Genomic DNA, 23,452 nt, shown 5'->3' on the forward strand with positions numbered 1-23,452 from the left:
AGCACATAATAATAATTAGAGTACAGACAGCAAGACGCACACGATGTGCAAAAATATATATCCAAAATATATGCAAAGCATAGCGTTTTCTCCAATACTTGGTAGGTAAAATTAATTCCCCACCGATGTTCCTACTTTCTCACTCATGTCCTCGAAAATATGAATTTTCATAAAAGTTCACAGCCTAATCGTAACAGTTCCGTCTTCTTACAGTGCTGGTGTTTTAAAAAACTTCGTACAGTACGTAGAATATATTCGTAAGATTTCGTCCATTCGAAGACACGTGAAATATATTGTTCGAATACTTTCATGAGATATCCTATGGAATAACCAGAATCCATCGAGTAAAAAAGGACGAACGATAGAATAATCGAGCAGCTGGTATCGTTCACGCAATTCCGATACGACCCGAATGGCGCGTATTTTCGTATCTTCGATTTTGACACAATGTTGCTGGCTAAATGATCGAAACGTAGTTACCGGATTCGTTGCAGGGAATTTCGGCATTTTTTGTGTGTGTGTGTTGGAAATGTTATCGTAGTATCGATTCGGACTTCGTTTCGCGCGACGGATCAGGGATGTAAAAACGATATAAAAAAAGTTCCATGCAAATACCGATCCTGTTCGACTGCACGTCCCGATCGTAGTTATATTCGCGTACCGCGAATTACAGGTCGTTCGAAGTGGAAACAGTCGCAAACTATGTGCGACTATGTACACAGTGCTCTTCTAATAATAATTACATTAGCCTGGTGAGATTGTTCTGAGAACGTTTCTAGTCATCGCACTGCTGTTAGCCGAAAGTTGAAGCTAGTTATCCTGGTCAAGTTTGTAGGAAACATCAGCGAAACGTAAATGCTGAATTGATATTTTTCTACGCGAAACATTCGCCCGAACGGGAGATTGAAACATCTGCGCCAGCAAATTTGACCTAAACGATATTGCATTGTGCTATATTAAACAACGTGCAGTTATCAAAAAGAAGAACGCTAGGAAGATGAGCAAGGCCGAACCATCTCAAATCCATAGAACCATCTCATGAACGATTCTGCTCGATACAAATCTACTGTCACGTGTCAGAGCGTACGTGAACGTAATTAGAATTCGTACGCGAAACCGGAGCAAGTCGTCGATGCGTATTTCTCAGCAAACCGATCTTTTCCTAAAGCGATTGGGCTCTAAATTTTCTCCATTATATGTATACGTATATAGCGATCTCGTAAATTATTTTTGCTTTCAAACTTTTCTTCCGAAATTCACGTTTAAAAAAGAGACAAGAGATGTATAAGCGTATTTGACGTGCTCGATCGTGTTTATCGATTAACATAACTGATTACGATATCCGTATATGTCCGATAAAAATACGTACGACTTGGCAATAAAATTATAGAGTGCAGAGTGAAGTTAATTTATCCGGTGGTAACGATGATCGGTCGTCGCGTGACTGACACGCCCTTCGGTGTTGCAGAGCGTGGCGTCGCGACGAGATTTAGATGTTCCCAGAACGGACGTAACGGCGTTCCACCTTCAAGATTGCGTCCACGAGGGAGAATAGCGAGGGCAGCGTAATAACGACAACATCAGGCCACGTTAACGCGATAAAAAAACTCGCCGCGCCGGTCCGGATTGCTCGCTTTAGGCATGCAATTTTATCCGGCGGAAATTACCAGGTAGACGGTAGTTTACAGTTTTGAGGAAACGCTGGTTCGCGTGACGCTACTCTCCAATCTTCGCTGGATAAATTGAAATTCATATCCGCTGGTTTAAGCTTGGGTCTGCGTCTGGATTTGGGTTACGTTTGGTCGGATCAAATATTTCCGTCAGAAGAATCCACCGCTGTCGGAGCATCCTTATTTTTCGATCAATTTTTCCAGCACGTTTCGAAAAGTGTGACAGCGCCGGGAGCACCAGCACCGACGCCATTGTATCCGAAACAAAGTAGTCGCGCGAATATCCAGGTAGAAAACCAGCATCGCGTTGCAGAGGTGTTCCGGGAGTTGGCGAATTCGGCGGCAGCGATTGAACGACGCGACGTATCGTTTAAACTGCGTCCACGCCCAAAGTGGCGATCTCAGCGTAATAACGATATCAGCCACGTTACGCGATACCAACCATTAGCTTCATCGATTCAATATCGATTTTATCGACCTATCCGTGGCATTTAGAGAATATTTGGCGGATTCCCTTCGGGCGATGCTTCTGAACGGTAGCATGATCGTAATCGAAAATTCTTGGCTTGAACGATTTTTCAGCCTTCCTACGGCTCGTTCTCCGTGCCCTTTCTCTTCCGTTAAATTATTCGTCCGCTTCTGGCGAAGCCTGTACGCTCGTGCAATAATTATTCTTTCGTTAGCCAGTAGCTTGCTGTTGTCGCTGAATTTTCTTCTTACCAACAATGCGTGATATCGAAACGGTTCGCCGATAACGTTGTGTATGTTTTTCTTGACACGCGAACCTTTAGCAGGCAAGTGAACGAGCCGTTGACTGACGTTATTCGAATCTCTAGAGGCAAATCCGCTGGATGGAAAATCGAACGCAGATCTTTCTCTCTCTCTCTCTTTACGTTCCTCTGTATCTTTGACTCCATCTTACGTTCTGTGTAGGGTGGCCGGAACATGAAGGGAGATCGTAGGGCAGGACGCGTGGTGATACGATTATTTATCCGGTCTCGGATCGCGAAACGAGAAGACAGGAGGCGTGGCGCGTCTACAAACACGCGACAGTACAATGCACACGCGTGTGTGTCGTTGCAGGTGCCAGATTGCGTCTGTGGCAGGGTCGACGCGCCGCACCTGTGAGAAATTACCCCAAAGCACGCAGCCTGTTCCTCAAGTACCTGTCTAAGCTCCTATACACGTAACCTTGTGTACAAGACGTGGAATAGCTGCGCTACGAGCCTCGTGCAAGCTATGCAAACCTTGAAACAGGATCCTTGGTATTTTCCTTGAAGTGGTCGGCTACGCTTGCGAGTGGACCTTTAGCCTTCAAAAGGGGAGCGAGACTGGCCGAGCGACCTGGCGACATCGACAACGACGGAGGATTGGCGTAGAAAGCGTAAGAAAGAGAAAATAGACATATATATCACGAGCGAGACGAGCCGGAAGAGAATGAAACTACCGGCGATCGATTATCGATAAATACTTGCTGGATTCCTGCCGATGGTCCGTTGTTACAAGCGTAAAAAAGCCAGGGGAAGATTTTCAGGGTCGGCTCGTGCACGCGTGCGTCAGTCGAACGCGCTGGTTGAACCCGCCTATTGGCCGAATTTCTTGGCACGGGATTAACGTGCTTAAAAAGGAAGCGTGATTTATCGAAAAGAAAGAGGAGGCACAGACGCGCACGAACAAAGCGCATACAAGGAAGCACGAGTACCAAGGGACTCGTAGTTACCATCGAGTTATATTTCTGCTCCTTCGTAACGCGTAAAGAATCCGCTAGATACCGAGAGTAATTTGTTTACGATTGCACCAAGAGGGTAATTTTCCTTTTGCCGGAACTGCGTTCCTCGAAAGAACGATGGAAAAAAGATTTGTGTAACCGGTAGAGATCGTTTGCCGGCAAAGTATTTATCAAACTGCGGTCAGAAAGAAAGTAACCTTTCTCCTCGCCTAGGTCTTTCTTTCTATCAACGCTTTTGCCTTTCCCGTGGCGACGTTTCTTTTTGTTCGTCCGCTCTAGCGACCGCTCGACGACTGAATAACAGTCCCTCAGGCACGATAAAAGGGTTCTTAATTGTCAGATATTACGGCCGCATTTCGGTTTTTGTTTCTCATTCATCGAGGGGTACAGCTTTAGCTTGGCCTGTTTTTTCTGGTTCGTGCCGGCACGGCGCACAGGACCCGGCGGGAAGTTTTTAAGCTTGGAATTTAAAACACACGGAATATATTAAATCGTACGGCTATTAAAAGTGCCCGAGTGCTTCTCGTTCTGTGGTTTTTTCATGAACATCATTATTATAAGTGGCTCGCTGCTGGCTAGGTCAACGACAGGCTCAAATGGCGTCTTGGTGGCTCTCCTCTCCTTTAATGGTTGCGCCGGTCGTTAGTTCAATAATGTCGACGATAAAAAAGAGCCTTGCTCACGGTATTTGCAAATACATGCAGATTGACGTGATTTATCGAGTACCGTATCGTATCAAGAATAAACCGACCCACCGTAGATATGATCGCGAGAAGTGGGTGGGGGCGAGGGGCGGGGCGGGGGGGACAGAGGCTGAGAATCCGGCTTAGACGTTAGTAACAAAGCTGTTTTTTCCCCGTGTCGTGGAAAAACGTCCAGTGAAATTCGTCGTGAGCAAAGTACGGGAGAAAGTCCCGTTAGACACGGCTATAATCCGCCGAAAAACTTGTGTAATTCCGCTACGAGCGAATGACCGCCGCTGGCACTGCATCTCTCTAATTTCCAGTTTTTCTCTGAAAAGCCACCCTTGACATCGGGTTCAAGTTGGAAACTGGCTGTCTGTCGTTCGTTCAAGGACGCTCTGTCGTAGAAAAAGGTCGGATAAAGGGAGAGAAAAGAGAATGATAAAACGGTGTGGCGGGTGGGAAATTGCAAATATATGCGCGCCGCGAAGAGCACCGGAAGAAGACCGACGACTTAAGCGTGCCATAGTTTGCCATTACCTGGCGAGATCGTTTCACCGTGGTTTATGCAATTAAAGTATTTGCCGACTGAATCGCTTGTCAACTCGCCAAGATGAGAAAAAAGGGAGTGCTTGAAACTTGACCATCACCGCTGGTTTGCACTCTCCTTATGCAGCTATAGGAACGAAGCGCGCCTTCTTCACCGGTCTCATCCCTTCGGTTCAACTTTCTTCCGGCTTTCCTTCACTTTCTAGCAAACTTCGCCTCAAATTAATTTTGCAACTCTAACTTCTGCCGACTCTCGGATAGTACTCGCTCTCTCGACTCGATCGGCGTCATCCATCGACCATTTCCGTCGAGTGCTCGAGCTATCGCACGGCCTGTGTCGTGTAACGAGAAGCCCTTTCGTATTCGCTAAAGTGTCATCAGGAACTGTAATAGAATAGCAAGAAGCGAACACCAGATACTCCTCGCTCATTCCGTGTCGTTTGAAATTTTAATTCTAATAGATTAAATCGCCATACAATAAGGGAAATTTCATTAATTTATGTCTGTCTCGTTGCGATATTACGAGTCTCGACAGCTTTAAAGCGCGTGTGAAGTATTTATCTTTTCTCACTTTCGTCTCGTATCAATTATCAGTAACGCAATTAAACCGTTGTATAACTGTATATATTTTCTTTTCCATTACCGATGAGTTTTACACATTCGTACGATATTGCTACATTTTTCATTGTATCTGTTGTTCTTTGGTCTTACGCAGCTTATAAATGAATGCATAACGAGATTTTGATGAAACAAAGGATCGTATATTGTACATATATACGAACATATAATACTCAATATATTATTTCTCCGTTATTTTTGTCGCGTATCCCAGATTCTTATTTCGTTAATATTCTACATTGTTCTAATCCATTAATCACTTTCGTAATAATTTCAGACAGTGTTTTGGATGTGACCAGTAATACTCGTAAATGATAGTGTATTTTATCAGGCGAGCTCCTGTGGCAAGCGTCGTTTCTTTTCATTTTCGATTCTCTTGCCGGCTAGAGCCTATCTCGCTTCTTTCACCGATCCCCTTTATCTCTTTTTCTTACAGAGAAATGTGCACCGGCGTTTATTTCCGATTTCCTCGAGTGGCCAGCGCCGCGGTGCCACGACGTAATACGATTTCACGAGCGAACTCTTAAATTCAAATCACCGCGCGACAGATTTTTTCAAACCGGGCCGCCTCGTGCCTGAAAATGAATTTACTCTCGCGGAAACACTGCTCGTAGAAAGATAGCGGCGACCGGCGAGGTAGGGATAAAAGGGAACAGAGAGGAGGCAGCGCGAGAGGAACTTCCGGTAAGTTCCTTTTCGTGGCACAGATCCGATTTCCTGACTGCACTTTTTCCACATCCCTTTCCTTTTCTTTTTTCTTTCTTCCTCGTCTCCGTTGGTCGCGGGTAAAAATTCTACAGCGGAGCAGGCTGCCACGTCGAACGTAACCCTTTGGAATTAGATCGGATGGTATCACCAGTCACCCCTATCCTCTACCCTTCCTTTCGCCACTTTTTTTTTCCTCTTTTCTCCTCTTTCTTCAATTTCACGCGTCTTCGCTCGCTTCCACATTTTCTCTTGTGATTTCATCAGACGTGCGGTTAGCAGGAACGCTAGCAGTGACGTCTCAAAAAAAAATGAAAAAGCACGTGTTTGGCTCGGATATCGAATAAAAGATGGATTTTGATAACGTAAGATCAATCGACGATGTACTGAAGCTGAAAAGTGCAAGATCTGACCTATCGTATACTTCTCCTGTAATCTCTGTACGTCGAAGTAGAAACAGCGATATATTGGCTTGGCAACTAAGTGATTGCGGATTTTGTCATCAGATGGTATTGACAAAATCCGCAATCACTTAGTTGCCAACCCGATAGAAACAAGTATTCCTCTTCTCGTGAACTAATTTTTTTACTAAGCACATGACTGTAATCAAATATCTTGTAGGTTCAATGTGGACCATAGAACGTTTCTATGATAAGTCGAAATACATTCGTGAGGCAGTGTACTTGCATGGAATGGACTACGAGATACTCGATAAGCTTTGAAGCTATACACGTATATGTATATGTATTTCGCAAAGAGCCAAGACTCATAGTGTATTCCAGGGTGATTAACAGGGTTCCTCGCGATTAACAGTTGTCGAACATTTGCATGGAACGGTACTTGCAGACGTTTGTTAGTTTCGTGCCTTCATTTCTCTTCGTTGCCGCCCCATGTCCTGTTTTCTTTTTCACCTCCGTCTTGTCTCTTTGTTAACCATTCTAAAACATGGGCTCTATGGGAAGAAGAATGCTCCTTTCAGGTAGAGGCTCTTAAACCGTTGATAGCTTGTTGAATTATAGATGTAATGTATTTTCGTGAACGACCGTTTGTACGATATCTTGGCTGACTTACAGAAAACTCGTAACAACGATTCAGATTAATTCGTTCTGTAAATCTTTCTCGTGTCCAAAGTGTCCAATATTTCTATTCGGAGGGTAAACAATTTTTGCAGAGAATCGGATCGACATAAACTAAAATGGATTCGCGTCTTGTCGCTTGTTTCGCGACGATCGTTGGAGCGTGCTAGCGATTCCTGGATAAAAGCTCGTGTATCCGGTGCACGCACAGCGACGCATTTTTCATCGTTTTACGACGATACGGGTTGTTAAATGTTTCGGTTATGCGGCTGCAGGCGCAATGAAGATCGCATCGCGTGCAAATCGTCCATCAGATTTTAACGAGGCGCCCTGCGGGAACAGAAATTGCGACGGTGATGAGCAAATACTCGATAAATATTCGACCAAAAGTAATCGAGGTATCGTCAGGTAGAAGTCGTTTCGAACGAAGGTTCGTATAGAAAGGGACGGTAGAATCTGCGACTAACGGTGAGAAGGGAAGAAGAAAGGATAAAAATTCAGGAAAGGGATTCGACTTGGTAAATTGGTCGAACATAACGCGACACTCGAACGATTCTCGAGTCTTCATTCGAACCACGATTTACTCAACTCTCTCTCGGTACCACAAAATCGGACGGATCTGGCTTATCTTCCGTGTTTCTATACTGTAAGGAAGCTCAAACCAGAGAAGGAACGTTGCTTCCTAGAATGCTTTCCTAGCGCCGGCCAATGCATGCTGATAAACCTGCCGGACCAATTTAAATCCCAAGATGGCGTCTGCGGCCATCAGCCTTTTTCTTTTCTTTCTATTCTTCCTTTTTGTTAACCTCCTCTCTTTTCCTCGTTTCTTTCCGCCTGGTTCCCAGGGATCTATCGCGACGAACGATTTATTAACCCATTTCGCCGGCAGACATCTCTAGTTTTGCGAATTTCCTTGGAAAATCGATGCCCTCCTCTTATTCGCTTCGATCCTCTACATACCTTCCTCTCCCCCCCCCTCTCCCCATGCTCGCTCTCTTGGATGCCGAAAGGAACGTTCTTATAATTTTCTCAAAGATCGAGCAGACACGAATTCGTACGTGTTCGTTGAATTTCTCTTCGCCGCTCGTGCAAATAAGTGCGAAATGTCAGATATTTGAATTTCTAATTTCAAAAGAGTGCTTCTCTCTCTTCGCGAATTCCATAGTTTGCCGACGGATCGTTAGGTGTTCTTTAGGGCGATAGATTAACTCTATCTATGCCGCGCCCTTATTTCCAGCGATAATATTATTGAAAACGTTTCTTTGAAATTAATAATAGCTATATGAGAATATTTCCGAATTTTCTAGGGAGGCTTTGCTTATTTTTCTACATTATTTGCTTAACGTTATTCAAATTACACACGTAGTTCCGAATCCGAATTCCACTTCTGACGTCAACGTTGCGAATTTGATATTCATTTTTCCTCATGGTCTTTTATTTACAATTCCGATGTATAATTAACTATTAGACTGCAAATATTGGTATTTTTTACCCGATATTTCTATCATTCGTGTCGGAAATTTAAAAACCAAGAAATGCGCATGATACGCGAAAATATATCATGTTATATATATATATAACTAGACGTGATAAAGTGCACGCGTACCGAGCGAAAATTCAAAGTCGATTTTCTCGAAAACAAAGTCTCAAACGAAAAATTTTTATTCTATATTTTCGACTTCTTTTTTCGCGTACAATCACCCTCTTTCCGCTCGTACCACCAGTTACCAACCACCCTGTATATATATCGTCGTAATATTTAATGGACGAAATTCTATTTCTTTAACTGTACTTATAAAGTATTTCTGCATAAATACATCGCCACGATTATTATTCTTTCATAAATTCACTCTCACGAAATTACATTGTATTAGGTTGTCTTTCTTTCACAGACACGTCTTTTACAACGACGCATCTTTAGACAAACATGAAACCCAATCTGTCGAACGTTGTGATCTTTATTTTGATAGAACAAAATGTATCGCACGTAATTCGATAAAATAATATAAAACTGAAAATGTTATGCATCTATTATTTCCTTACGAAACGAAAGAAACTTTTCGAACGACCTAATATCAAATAAGGTACAGAGTAGGAGTGCCAAGAGAAACCGAACACGCGCTGCGACAGAACGCATTGAAATTTTCCCAATGAAAATAGACGGTTCGATAGTAGAAATTGATTCGTGAAGGATATCGAACGTTGGCTGGAAAATTACACGGTGTCGCAATGAGACGACGTGATTGGGCGCCGTGCGAACGCGGAAAGAAAGTGCACGGATATGGAAAATAATCTACGCGTGGAAATTACTTGGAGCCAGGCTTTTTGATTCTATACGGAAAGTTTCCTTTTGTCTCGATGGAGGTCGCGAAACAAGATCAAACTCGGCCTCGAAATATTAGCGTTTTGCCTGGCAAACTCGTTCCCGATACCGCCACTAGTTCCGTGGAAAAGTTTTCCGCGTTTCCAACTGGCGTGTTTGCGTTTATCGTGCCCTTTGCCTACATCAACCATTTAGTTGAAATAATAATACGGTTTACAACAAAGTTGTAGAATTATTTAGCCGGCGGAAGATAAAACAAGAACCGAGAGGGACGGCCAATCGCTGACTTACTTTTTGTTATTATTTGAACGAAACTTTAGAGCCTCGTTAGCGAATAGTTGATCAAGATCTAATATACTCGGAGCATGATAGAACTTCAATTAACTGGTTCGTAACTATAGTTACTCTTGTCAAATGTTTCAGTCTTTTTATGTAATGTAAGTAGTATTCACACGACAAGAGTCATCTTTGTTATTCTGTAGCTCTTGAATTATCAGAATCTCGTTCGAGTACGAGAACGATCGATTATCATCGAAACGTGGTTCGTAAGAAAGTTCGGGAAATAGGAAGGAAAAGTTGAAAGAAAAATATTCGCATATTTATTTGAAAACTTCCTACTTCTACCTGATATTAATATTTATAAAATAGATCAGGATAAATGATCTTTCACAGGAAACCAAAATTGCTTCGTGCGTCGAGAAATTCCGTTGGTCGAACAATATGTGTGATAGTAATTAAGGTTCTACTATAGCGTGAGAATTTGTGTATTCTTTTAGTGACTTGCATATAATGTTGAAGTTATATAATCCATTTTAAATCTAAATAGTTTTCTTCTCCACTGACCCGTAATATTTTGCTTTAATCAATGGAAATTAATTGATAATATTATGCTCGAAAGAATTACTATGATAATCAACCGAGTACGACTTTCTCCTGTCATCTTATGTGTGTTTAACGGATCTGAAAGTTTAACGGAGCATAATATTACTTGTTATCCCCGCAGATTAATCATGTCGTCACGAAGTAGAGGTTTGCGAATGAAAGTCGAGTGAAGCATGGCAAGGTTTTCTTAGGAAACGATCTCAACGTCTTCGTTCTTATCGTCTCGTTAGCGAATCCTTACGTTTCATTTATCCCTTTTTTATATAACTTCAGTTGGATAATTTGTCGGAGATTGCTTCCAATGATCTCCACTGTATTTTTCTTCGCTTTCCGAAGTTATTTGTGTTCCAGACTGCCATTCATTCTATAACGATGAACTATATGAAACATGCGCGAGAAAAGCTTGCAAGTACGCCAGAATAAATCAGATATGATGCTTTAGAATCATCGTGGAACGCGAAAATAAATGAAAATCGATAAGTAAAATTATCACAAGTATGTAGGAATGCGCAGTCGTAAAAATCTTCGTACATCTTGTAAAAGATTTATTTTTATTCTTCGCTCGGATGTATATTTAATACTCGATGGATAATAGCTGTTTTATAGTAAAACACATGATCCTATAAAAATGTCCGAACAGATAAGAGAAAGAAAAATTGGTTTGTACCAGCTATAAACTGTGTTAATATTTTCTAAGAACTTTAGTTTACGTTTAATTTGGCTCTTAATTGATTTTCTTCTCAAAGAAGGCACTAGCTTTACGATCAAGTTTTCCGAAGTTTTATTTTAATAAAAATAGTTTCGTTACAAGATGCACGAGGCACTTTCGAGACTGACGATATGAGTATGTGACATGTGTTCTAGAGTGAGGGTTTCAGAAAACTCACAAAGGAATAGTTTCTATATTCTGTATGCATGTAGGAAGATTCTCCCGATCGTCTAAAGGGACTCCTCCGGTGTTCGTGGAATATCAGTTCATTATTTCAGGATCGAGAATTCCTTGGACGGTAGAAAATAATTTTCTTTTCCCCGAGAATTGATTATAGATTTCTTCCGATAATTTTAAAAATATAAAAATTCATCCAAGTTACGTACAGATCTCGAAAGTAACTTATTGATTATAAAGCAGTACGGACGAAGCCTGATAGAAAGTTTGTAAAAATAAAATAAAAATAAAATCTACGTTGTCTAATAATTTACGTTCATCTTCATCGAAACCTGTTTCTATTCTTGACGGTCTTCTATCTGTTTTCGCTCGCCAGCGAAGAGTTTTATCGATGTTCCAAACTTAGGTGTCGGGATTATACTGGCTGCGTAAGTTGTTTAAATCGGTGAATCATTGAAGGGACGACGGCGGATTGTTTCAGCGTATTACATCGGATTACGAATTTGTTTCGAACTCGTTGGAAAGCGTTCGACGTTGTTCCCATAGCCGAGTTTCTTGGGCGATATCTCGTTTTTGTAATTATTTATTCTATGGTAGGAAGTTAACTGCGCTCTAGTCGGTTGCTAGAATTTCGGACATTTCATTAAGTCGAAGCTTCTACGTCGATTTCTTGCTTTATTTCCCCCGTGATTTCTCGGCGAGAGGACGGCAAAGATATCCGCCTGTAGGCGAACGTTCGAGCATCTTGAGACCGAAGTTTAAACGTTATTGCAGTTCGAGAACGAGAAACGGACTGTTGTTCCTATCGAACTTTCGCCTTTAAAACCGGAAAAGAGCTTAATAAAAGGGACAAGGCAATCGTAAACTCGTGGAAACTTTGTATTTCAAAGGTGTCAACAAAGATATAACTGAGGCTAACAAGAAACATAGCGAACGTAGCAAAGTCGCTTTTAACGCTCAAACAGAGAAGAAGAAAAAGTATGTATGAAAGATTCTTAACTAACAATATCGTGGACGAATCATGCGCAACCTTTCGGGAATACTATTTAAATATCGAGTACAGTAGAACTTCGATTACGTTTGAATCCATTAGGAGAGAAACTGTTTATAGATAGAAACGACACACAAGAGCGGTAATGCGGATTTAATGTTAACAAATGTTTCGTTTATCGAAGTTGTTCTCTCTCGATTTAACACGTGTGATTTAAAGAAAATCGCACACACACACACAGAAATCGTTAATTTAAAGGCTGATCAATCACTAGCAAAAATTTCATTCGAACAAACGAAGTTCCACTGTACCGCCATTCTTTTATGTTTGATCCTCGGTTGTCGTTTGCTCGGTAGTTTTCTCTATTTCCGCTTCCTTTTTAATCTTCAGAATATCCTCCACTTGCGGTGTTACTACGACCGTTTCACTCTCTTCGGGAAATACATATTCTTCGTGATTCTGAGAAGCATCAAAAGCGTAATGTCCCAATCCTTTGTAATGTCCATGTTGCTCGAAAGCAGAGTGATGGTGTCCTTCGTGATGTTTGTGATGGCTATCGTGAAGATGTTTATGATGATGATCGTCGAAATGCTTGTGATGTTCCTCGTGTGAATGACCATGTTTGTGTTCATGGGATGCATGGTGTTTGTGATGCTCGTGATGGTGATGTCCTTCGTGATGATCGTGGTGATGCTTATGGTCGTGTCCATGTTTATGTTCTTCTTTGTGCTCGTGACCGTGTTTGTGTTCTTCGTGATGATTATGCTTGTGGTCCTGATGGTGGGAATGATGATGATCTTCGTGATGTCCATGGTGATGTTCTTCCTTGTGACCATGTTTATGCTCGTGCCCGTGTTTATGGTGATGGTCCTCGTGATGACTATGCTTGTGATCCTCGTGATGACCATGATGATGTTCCTCGTGATGGCTCTGCTTGTGTTCGTGCCCGTGTTTGTGATGATGGTCCGAATGATGACCATGTTTATGTTCGTGTCCGTGTTTATGATGATGATCCTCATGGTGGCCATGATGGTGATCTTCGTGATGTCCATGTTTATGCTCGTGTCCATGATGATGCTTGTGTTCCTCCTTGTGGCCGTGCTTATGGTGTTCGTTATGATCGTGTCCATGGTGATGATGATGGTTCTCGGTCTCCTTGTGAGTATGATGATGGTGATGTTCATTAACGTGATGATGATCGTGGTGATGATGATGTTCGTTATGATGATGATGCTTATGATGATGGTGGTGCTCGGCATGATGTTTGTGTTCCTCGTGATGTTCATGTTTCGAATGATGTTGGTGGCCATGGTGATGATGGTGTTCTCCATGATGTTTATGATCGTGACCATGCTTGTGTTCATGCTTATGACCGTGTTCGTGTTTATGTTCGTGTCCATGATGATGTTTATGATCGGAATGATGTTTGTGACCATGATGGTGATCGTGTCCATGATGATGATGATGACCATGGTGATGTTTGTGGTCTTCCTGATGTTTATGCTCAACGTGATGTTCATGTCCGTGTTTGTGTTCGTGTTCACTATGATGCTTGTGACCATGTTCGTGCTTATGTTTGGCATGATGATCGTGATGTGCGTGGTGTCCATGATGATGAGAATGATGATGTCCACCGTGATGGTTGTGACTATGGTAAAAAGAATGACCATCGAATCCGTGAGCTCGGCGCGTAGAAACGGCCTGTGGCGTCAGAAAAGTGATATGCGACGCTTCAGCCGAAATTCGTGGTTCGATCACATGTTTTGCTGGTTCGTTGATCCGGGAAACGATGCTGGTCTTGGTGTTGGGGTCGAAAGTGGCTCGATGTAACGGCGAATGAGGCTGGCCGCTTAGGGGCAACGTTAGCGGTTGGAAATTGGCTCCCAGGTCGCCTAATTGCCGTTTTCGTGGATGTCTCTCAACGGCAGGTGACTGTGGGGTTGTTAGAACGTTGTACAGCAGTAACGGACGAGATGGCTGTACTTGCCGCGGGAGCCTGACGGAATCGGGCAATTCTGCTCTGACTGTTGATAGTTGATCTCTTTGCGATGCTTTCAAATTTTGGCCAGTCGCTGCTGTCAGTGACAGAGCGATGGCTAGAAGCCATGCCTAAGGATAGAATACAAATTGAGAAAGAAAACCACCAGAGAGCTCGGTTTAAATGACAATTATCGAAAAATTGTAGCGAGATAGAAATCAAATATACGACCTGACTTTTATCTGTGGTCTCTGGTTATAAAAGTAGAATCACACGCTGAAATTTCATTTCTCTAAGTAGAGTGTGTCGTATATATGTATGCACGTATTGTATTGTATTGTAGTATCATGGACGAAGGGCCTAAGAGATATCGGGTGGACAATAAACAATGTCGCGAGAAAACCTAAGTGCCGGCAGGCCTATCAATGTATCGTCGGTCCTTCAATCGAATAGTTCCGCGGAAAAAAGGCCTACGTGACCCTGAATGGTTGCAGAATACGTGCGTGGTGGGACCACGAGAAAAGACAAAGGGATGCTAAGGGAGAAAGACGAATTAACAGTCAGTATGAGTTGAGAAGTCAGAGAGTATTGCTAGCATTGTCAACAGAGTGTGGTCCGCGTAAGAGAGAGAGAGAGAGAGAGCGTTGGAACCGCGATGACGAGAGCTACAAATTAAATATTTAGTTGTCTTAATTATAGTACGTTATTGTATTTAGTTCACGTTAAATAACCCTCGTTTCCTGTTTAACCAACACCTGTTTAGTCCATTTTAAATAAACTAATAAATAAATATCCTGCAGTATTATATTATAACCAACAAACTTTATAAATTGTCCTTGGATGTCCAAATTATTATTAAATACGAATATAGATAATAATGACGAATGGGTTGATTGCTAATTTTTCGAAAATCGTCTAACCACAAGCGAGTTCATTATGATGCGCAGGCTACGGTATTTTCGCGCAGCTGACATTACCTTGGCTAACCGAAACAATAAAACATCGTCGGGTCTGGCGCGGGCCATTTTGGCCTGCTACATGCTGGCTCGCAGCGCACATGCGAAACGGACACGTCCGAGTGGAAAAACCGGAGATAATATCCAGTAAATCGTCGCTGGCTCGTTTTATCGCGCTTTGCTATTTCTTGTCGTGTAAATTTCTTCCTTTCGCGCGGTCCGAAAGGTAGCAGAGGAGCTAAACGGTAAAGATAGAGACGGGTAAACGCCGAAGAAAGCACAGCTGAACTCGATGACCAAGATGGTACACGGGCAGGAAATCGAATCTCGGTTTTGCGCCACCGAATTAGCGAGGTCAGCTATCTTCGAACGATCAGGAAATGGTAGGTTTTTAGCGCGAAACGAATGGATCTTCAGCGTCGCTCATTCTGTCTGTCTCCCTGTTTCTCTCTCTCTCTCTCTCTCTCTTTAGCGATGATTTATGCGATCCGTGGTACGTCTGCGAAAAAATTGAAGCCACCTCACGTTACGCGGACAGGAATTTTAAATTAGCGTTCCGTCCTACGTTCAGCTTTATTTCGCGATGCGTGACCTGGACGCGATGAGAATGAATACAGCGAAACGACGCGAGTACAATCAGGAATTTTATTTCCGGCCTGCCAACGAATTCCAAACACGAACGATACATTCGTTAAAAGATTCATCTATATATGTTGTGGCGCGATTTGAAAACTAGTCGCTGCTCCAAGTCAACCCACAGAGTTAATGTTTCAAAAAGATACGATATTTTTGAAGTACGCGTGAACAATGAGTAAAGTTTTGAACATCTCGTTGAGAGTCGGCTTATCAGCGACAGCAATAAGTCTTATTCAGAGATGCTGCCGTCGTTGCAGCGACGCGACTCAGATATCAGCGTATTCCGTCTGTTTTAATCTCTCGTTATGCTCGCAGACACCGAGCAGCGTAACACGATGTTCGCGACATCTTGGTATATTCTTCTTGAAATGCAAACGCCTGCTCGCTGATTAACTCGGAATTTAATCAGCGACAACAGCATATAAACGATAGGATTAGTGGATCTTCCCGTAGGGAATGAATAAGAAATGGCGCATCCTTAGCCTGAATAGCTAATGTTGTATGTCGTGTTGATTTTTGTGTTGGCAACTTGCTTTAATAATGTCAATGTTAATATACATAAAATGTCAAAGAATTCAGATATTTCGATATGCTTTGGACATTTTTAAGTTCATTTGGATTTCAAAAGTGAAATTACACGATTATTGTAAAAGCGTATTTAAACTAATATTTGACGAGTTCTAAATATGTAAAACTCAGAATTTCAAGAATTATCCGAATGAAATTACCGCTGTATGAAATCTACGAAGATATTTAAGGTGTCCCGATAGCGCAGTTAACAAACAAAATTTCTGACATAGGAGTTAACAAATCACGGAAAATACTCGTGTCAAGTCTAATATAAGATTAACATAATAATAATAATAATAATAATAAGGGATGAACTTACCAACGTTGCCATGTCTTCGTTATTTTGGCTTTACAGCCAGAGAACAACTGGATACCGAAGTTCTGTGACGCTGTACTTTTATACAGAGCAATTGGCAATCGATACTTTCTTCCGTGCTAAGCACCAGTGTCGTTTACGACGGAATCTAATATTTTAATTGTCGTCATAATACGCGCCGAACCGCGACCGGGTCCGATCACTCGCGGCGGACTATTGGCAATCATCGAATTTCATTCATAACCGTTCAACGTTCCTTATAGACGCCGTTTCCGGTACAGTAAAAATTGAGGAAGCGGCGATGCCGGTCGTCCCGATCAATCAAAATTGATGGATAGAAATATCGATCGATATTCCGCGCCGCTGTATAATCGTCGACCGTTTTACGAGCAATCGAAATTGCGTAGGGAACTCGATCGTAACGCTGCTATGCGTATCATCGTAATTTCCTCTTTTAAATTCAGATTTATCGGTTTTCAAATAATCGCGCGGTGAGAGTTACGATTCGTTCGATTGATTTCTTTTCGACCTTTTCATGCTCGATTTAATCGAGCATCGTTGTACGCGTTTATGCCAATACGCGTAAAAAAATCGTGGTTTCAAAAGTAAAAGCTCAACGCGTGCTTAAAAAAAAAAAAAAACGATCGAGAGAGAGAGAGAGAGAGAGAGAGCCGAATTTTCGCTTTCACACCTATTTTCCTGTCCGCCATCGCTGCTACCTCGTAAACACAGGCGTTCACCAGCGTTTAATGCGTGGCCGTGCATTCGACCAGAAACGAAGCAAACGACGCGTGTACCGAATTTAATTTATATATCTCATTATTTAATAGGATAAATGGGCTGATTTCTCTTCCTTGTTGTTTCCCCGGTTCCATGAATATTTAACGGGCCGTTTCGCTTGCTCAATTCCTTTTCGTTCGTCGGCCTGTCGATCGAACCGTTGCTTGTTTGTAGATAGACGAAATTACGCGATTAATTTCCGTGTACGCCAACTTTGCAAATATTTGTAGATCCGTGTAAAAGATACGGCTCGTGAGCCAAGTTATGGACTAATTAAACGTTGTAAACTTTAATATCGTATTTAATATTATCGCGGTGCTCTGCCGGAATTTGTGCTTTCTACGTTGCTACGATTGCGGAACATGGTTGGTAAGTCGTATTGATGAAACGCGGCTAAAGATAAACGGCGTCGATGTCGCCGCTTTTAGTGGCTCGTTGCGATACTACGCTCGCTAGTAAAATACTTATCCCAATCGCCGTAACAACGTCTTACGTGTTCGTGCTTTTCTGTCCTTGCTGTAATTTCGTCACTCAATTGCCTGAAATCTAGTTATCTCGAGGCCATTACCCCAGGTTACCTCTCGTTTCGCTGGGACCCTTATTTCTTGGTTGTTGCGCGACATTTTCTCAGGAAATCCCTGGAATCGCCTGTTAGTTGCGGAAAAAACCTTCGGGAACATGACGAAAGACGAGCTGAAAAGATAATCGACGAATTGTCGAGAATCGCATCCAAGATGCGAAAGAGAGTAAACTCATCGATATTCGAACGTGGAAATCTTCCCGTTTAGGGTAATTCGATTTCATAAAAGGTCTCTGTGCGAAGAGTAACGTGTCGAGTATATAGAACAAAAATCTGCGGTTCGTTTCGACGATGACGTTGTTGATAGGAATCGTAAATATCGTTGTTGGCAAGAGAATTTTTGCTAACTACGTAGAATAGGGCACATCTCACTCACTTCCATGAGCTCCAATTTCCGAGTAATTTCATCGATATATTATTCTGCCTTTGTTTCAAGGTACATGCATTTCACATGTATTTCATTTATACATCGTATTGCTAAGGTTTGAAGCCATTAGCTGAAGGGTTGGCTTTGGATCGAAGATCTCCTTTTTGATAAGTAAATGATCTTTAGTTAGTTAGAAGTTGAATGTGTCTTAAATTCAAATTATTCGAACAATGTATTTCGTATATCGACGTTGTTCCAATAATTACGAGCAAATCTTAAAGTTACAATTCTAAAGGCGTGACATTGAAAATACTTTTATGCGTATCTCTGAAACGAAGCTCGAGTGGCGATTATTTTGTTAACTTTTTCATTTTCGCTGATAACGTGAAATGTAGGGAAGTCAGTCGATTTCGTTATCTTCCCTCAATTTATCCGCGAATCACGATGTTCCTCGATTCTCCTGCGATTAAACGCGACAATCCAGCCGTTCGAACTTCCCCCTTTATCGTACGTTTACGCGATTTCGCAACGAATTTATGTTCTCACGTATCTTGGTTAATAGGTATATATATGTATATATTTCTGGCTGGGACATTACGCGGTTACGAGACCACGTGGTGAGAACGAGTTTGCGAAAATGTCAAGGCAAAGTCCTCTCCTCTCGGATATTCCAAGCGTGTTAGTTCAGAACAGTTCATCCGGATTAAGGGTGGATGTTTATGAATCGCAACAGAATTTCGTTCCTCCTATGTGTACTTGCGCGTGAATAACGAACGACGATCGTCATTATTTTAAATCGCGTGTTAGCCACGCGCAGATTTTCCGATCGCTTTTTATTCGAAAAAATTCACCGGCCGAAGGTGAAATAATGAAAAGAGATGGAAAGAATTTAGTCAAACTGGGAAAGTTTAGCGTGGAAAACATCGACTCGTGATAGAGGAGAAAAATGAACGATGATTTATGAAATCGCCGGCCGAGGATGAAATAGCCTTTCCATCTCTACGTCATGTCCGATAAAGCACGCTCAATGAAGTGACAGAATAATCGTATTGTGTACGTACACGCGGCGACGATAAAATCCTGCTGTCGCTAACGCGCGCGCGACACGTGCCGTTTCACTATTGCCGACATCCAGAGGACGGTCCCTGGGTATCGCTCTATGGCTTAATGAATATTTGAATCAATCATCGATCGCTATATTTGTCCGTATTGGACGTCCAAAGGAAAAGATCGAATTTGCTCATCTCCGAAACCAGCTTCGTTGTGTATCGATTGCATGGAATGAAAATTCGCGAAATTGAATTGCATGCAGTTGCAGAATTAAATACGCTGGATGCATTAACTAAAATTTCAGTCGATGTATTAACGAGTAATACCGCAACGTGTGCTCTTTGCGTAACATTTGGATTTCGTAAAGAGATCAGGCGAATCTACTTATCTTTAAAATAAACTTGCGAACACGGCATAATAATTTGTACAACTGAATTTCACGTACATCGTTTAAATCAACGCGTCAGCGAAGTTCTCCATATCTCCTTCGTGTATCGGTTGATTTTTTTAAAAACACACAGCGACCATACTTATTTGTAAAAACAAATTTCATCGTATATCTATCGATTATTCGGAATGAAAATTTCCGCAAGTTAATCCCACGCGATTCGAAATAACGCGCCATCGAGTTAACGAAGTTTTCGATGTTATTGTACCGTGTACATCACAACGTACATATATCATTTGCATATTGTTTAACCTTCTACTTCTAATTTCTATGGGTCAATGCCGAGTTCTAAAAACTGAAATTCCCGGAACTAACTTCCACACGATCCGAATTAACGCATTACATGTATTAACGAAGTTTTCAATATCGTTACGTTCGTTAATGCTTGAATTGCGTCGCGTGCCCTTCGCGCACACGTATCTCCAATCACTTACCCGCTGCAAGTTATGAGAAACTTGGCGGAACTTTTAGTAGCGAAGCCTCGCGATTAGTGGTCGTAATATTTGTTCAATGTGTAGCCAGATAGCGGGTTCGATGCGGAGGGGGATGAGACGAACATAGACAACGGGGGTTGGGATAACAGGGGTGTGAGCGAAGGGAAGAAGCAGGACGGTACAGGCGAGAAGAGAAAGCCCACACTGTTTTCCTGCTTTCTCTCGGCTGGCACTCCCGACTGCTCGTTCCGCCTTCCAGGCTTTCGCATTAATGGCGGTCGGAGTCGGTAATTATTTCCGCGCGATTTTCTTCGTGTAATTCCGCGTGGACAATAAGAAAGCCCGAATCGATCGAGGCGAAGTTAAACAAACCACGGAAGATATTACGTAACCTTGTTTCCGCCTTCCTCTTCGTTCCTGTTACTCCGCGGGGTGAATTTAAGCCGCAAATATATTGCGGTTAAATTAATTTTCTGGGAATTGTTCTTTACGGAGAATGGTAATTTATGTTCACCTTAAGGGCTTCGGCTCTTCGCAGCGAACGACGCTTGCTTTTATTTGAACGCGCCTCGCGGACGTAATTAGAAATAATAAAGGGACAGGGGATGATAAAGAAGCGCTCACTATCAAGCAGTAGCTTACGAAGAATGGCAGATTCTTACATAGATATCCAGTAAAATAAATTTTATTGACGAATCATTTATAGGGATCTTTATCGGCCATCTGCCCGATGAGAAATGGTAACGGGGGGATGTTGGCGCTGGTTTTATAGCCTTCGATCTCCAGGCCTTCGATCAACTGCAAGTCGACAAATTTCATTCGTATATTTTATCATGGGCTTCCTTGCGCCATAATTTATTAACTTATTAACTTTGTAGCATAACAAAGCACCGAAAAGCGACAGTTTATAGATTACAAACTCCTGTACAGGCAGCCTTTAGAATTTTGCAATTTATATTACATCGAATATAACAGCCGAACGATGAGTAATATGTAAATGATTCGAGTAAGCTATACGGAGATATTATCTAGTAAAAAATGAATTTCTGTACATAGGAAATAAATCTACGTATTTAAAACTAACTTGGTAAAAGGAATCTGTCAGTTATGATAGATATGGCGTAAGAAATAAAAGAATGAAATCTGCACGTATGATCCTAATTCAATGAACAGACCGTGTATCATAAATTACCATAGATATCGTTCCTTTTCCAAAGTAAATATTTATCCACGCTCACATCTCTATAAAATTATTCGAAGAAAAGATAAATAGCGCGCTATTTTTCTTTCCAGCTGGGAATTCTTTTTCGGCCCCTATGAATTACCATTTTTTCATTGCGACCGTTTATGTGTACACGAGTTATCTAGATCATGGCTGTGGTACGCGAACCATTAAACCGGCTTTCGCCATATTTTTCCTCTCTCGATGTCCGAACCTGTGTCGAGTTCGGTTAAAACGCTCGCGCGCGCGTTCCAGCCTCGTGACGCATCACTGACCCCGGTGAATTAATTCTCTATAATTCGTCATCCCTTTCGCCGACGATTTATCCGAACCGGAGTTAGATGGGGTTCCTTCGACGATCACGGTGGGGAAAAAAGAGGTCATTAGTCAGCCAGATCCGGATAATAAAAGCAAATGCAGGTGTGATAATAATTGCTGTCGTTGGCGGGAGCTGACGCGAGCGCGTTTGGTGGATTTTTATGTTACTGCTCGTCGATCAGCAATCACCAGATCGGAGAATAGCAATAGTTCATAGCAAATAAGCGATTTGCATCGATTTGATTTAATTTTACCTGTAATTTTTTCGCTTCGATAAATCAATTCCATTTTCACGTAATCTTCAACGACGGGTCTACGCTGGTCAGAACTGTTCGCGAACTTTTCACGAGCAATTTGCGAGTCGTTCGTGGTTTGTCCGCGAGTAAAAGCAGCATTATTATCTACACGGGAGCTGACAAACTGGTCGCGAGGAAGACACACGAGTACTTTTCGCAGACGAGTTCGTCGCGTGCTGTTTCGCAAAGAATAATTCTCAGAATTCGGTGTTAGCGAATGAACTTAGCATAATAATATCTTGTAGGAACAAAACGGTTATTTTCCTCGATATCCATGCGTGCATTTATTAACTTCAGGCTTCTAATTCCGACTTCTGCTGACTCGGATTAGAAGTTGTTCTTATTACAATCGGTGTACGCGTACAAAACTCATGAAAATATTTGAACTGCTGTTGTAGAAATTTTTCATACATATATTATATGCGCTATACAAAACCTCTTGGAATTCTATGAACACTGCGATGAAACGCTATTATCATCGTCTGAGTAAAGTTTCAAGCAAATCTGAAACTGTACGTAGGAATTACGAGACATTTAGTGCGGATATACGTTTCAGAGAACTTGCAGAAGTATCGGATACAACTTCTTAAACATATATAACCAGTATTAAGGATGGTTTCGTTTAAGCGTCTCAATATATTCAAGTTTATCAATACAGCGAATAACCGATCGTTCAAATACTGTTTGCGATAAGATCCTTGCAACTTGTACATCTTCAGATTCGTTTTAACCCTTTGAGCGCTATGAACGCATATATGCGTTCTCGCACAACCATTCAATTTAGGCTATGAACGCATATATGCGTTCTCACATAACCATTCAATTTAAGTTAAAAGTAGCGTTAAAGTGGCGTGATAAAGAAGACGCATGGATGTTATCCACTTCACATTCGTAGAAACGAAGAAAATTAATTATCAAACTGGCAAACCAAGGCGAAAACCAAAGTGTGTAGCAGACTACAATGCCTTTCGTAAAAAATACGCAGCCCGCGGCGCACGCTTAACGTCGGACAACGCAGCGCTCAAACGGTTAATCTTCCTCCGAGTATAATCGTGATAAGCGCGTCTCATTATACTGTTAATGAAATTTGGAAATATCTTATGTAACATAGGCAATATATTAATAAGAAGTTCCCACATTAAACGTTGAAATATCTTCGCGATTCGTCGTAGGTGCAGTAGATGGATGACACGATCAGTGTGCTCGTAATAACAAGAAACAGGCGTTGGGCACGTTATACGATGTTCCTTCTGTCTCTACAATCATCTCAGTTACTACAATCCTTGTACGAGCCATCATAGAAGTCTTGCGCAATTATGAAAGTGAGGTGCGCTGGAAATTCACGCCAAAGTAAACGTACCGTATGAAAAATGATGTCGTCCTCAGCGT

The 23,452-nt window shown here is 41.9% G+C and overlaps 2 protein-coding genes across 2 annotated transcripts in view; one reads left to right on the plus strand and one right to left on the minus strand.

The window, feature by feature from the left end:
- Positions 1-23,452, plus strand: part of LOC122572704 — a 178,676-nt gene that overhangs the window by 47,535 nt on the left and 107,689 nt on the right. The gene's annotated exons all lie outside the window — the stretch shown is intronic.
- On the minus strand, positions 12,434-15,115 carry LOC122573740 (histidine-rich glycoprotein-like). Its single transcript, XM_043740521.1, has 2 exons — positions 15,068-15,115; positions 12,434-14,221 (listed from the first exon to the last, which is right to left on the minus strand). Exons 1-2 carry the CDS (start codon positions 15,113-15,115, stop codon positions 12,434-12,436), a joined length of 1,836 nt encoding a protein of 611 aa, XP_043596456.1.

The sequence above is a fragment of the Bombus pyrosoma genome, linkage group LG2, assembly GCF_014825855.1.
Source record: "Bombus pyrosoma isolate SC7728 linkage group LG2, ASM1482585v1, whole genome shotgun sequence".
NCBI classification, from domain to species: domain Eukaryota; kingdom Metazoa; phylum Arthropoda; class Insecta; order Hymenoptera; family Apidae; genus Bombus; species Bombus pyrosoma.

Bases quoted from the DNA above. Each gene is read 5' to 3' on its own strand.
- LOC122573740 (XM_043740521.1), bottom strand. From the start codon at position 15,115: ATGGCCCGCGCCAGACCCGACGATGTTTTATTGTTTCGGTTAGCCAAG. The intron at 14,222-15,067 runs GTAATGTCAGCT...TTCTATCCTTAG, and splicing joins TATTGTTTCGGTTAGCCAAG to GCATGGCTTCTAGCCATCGC.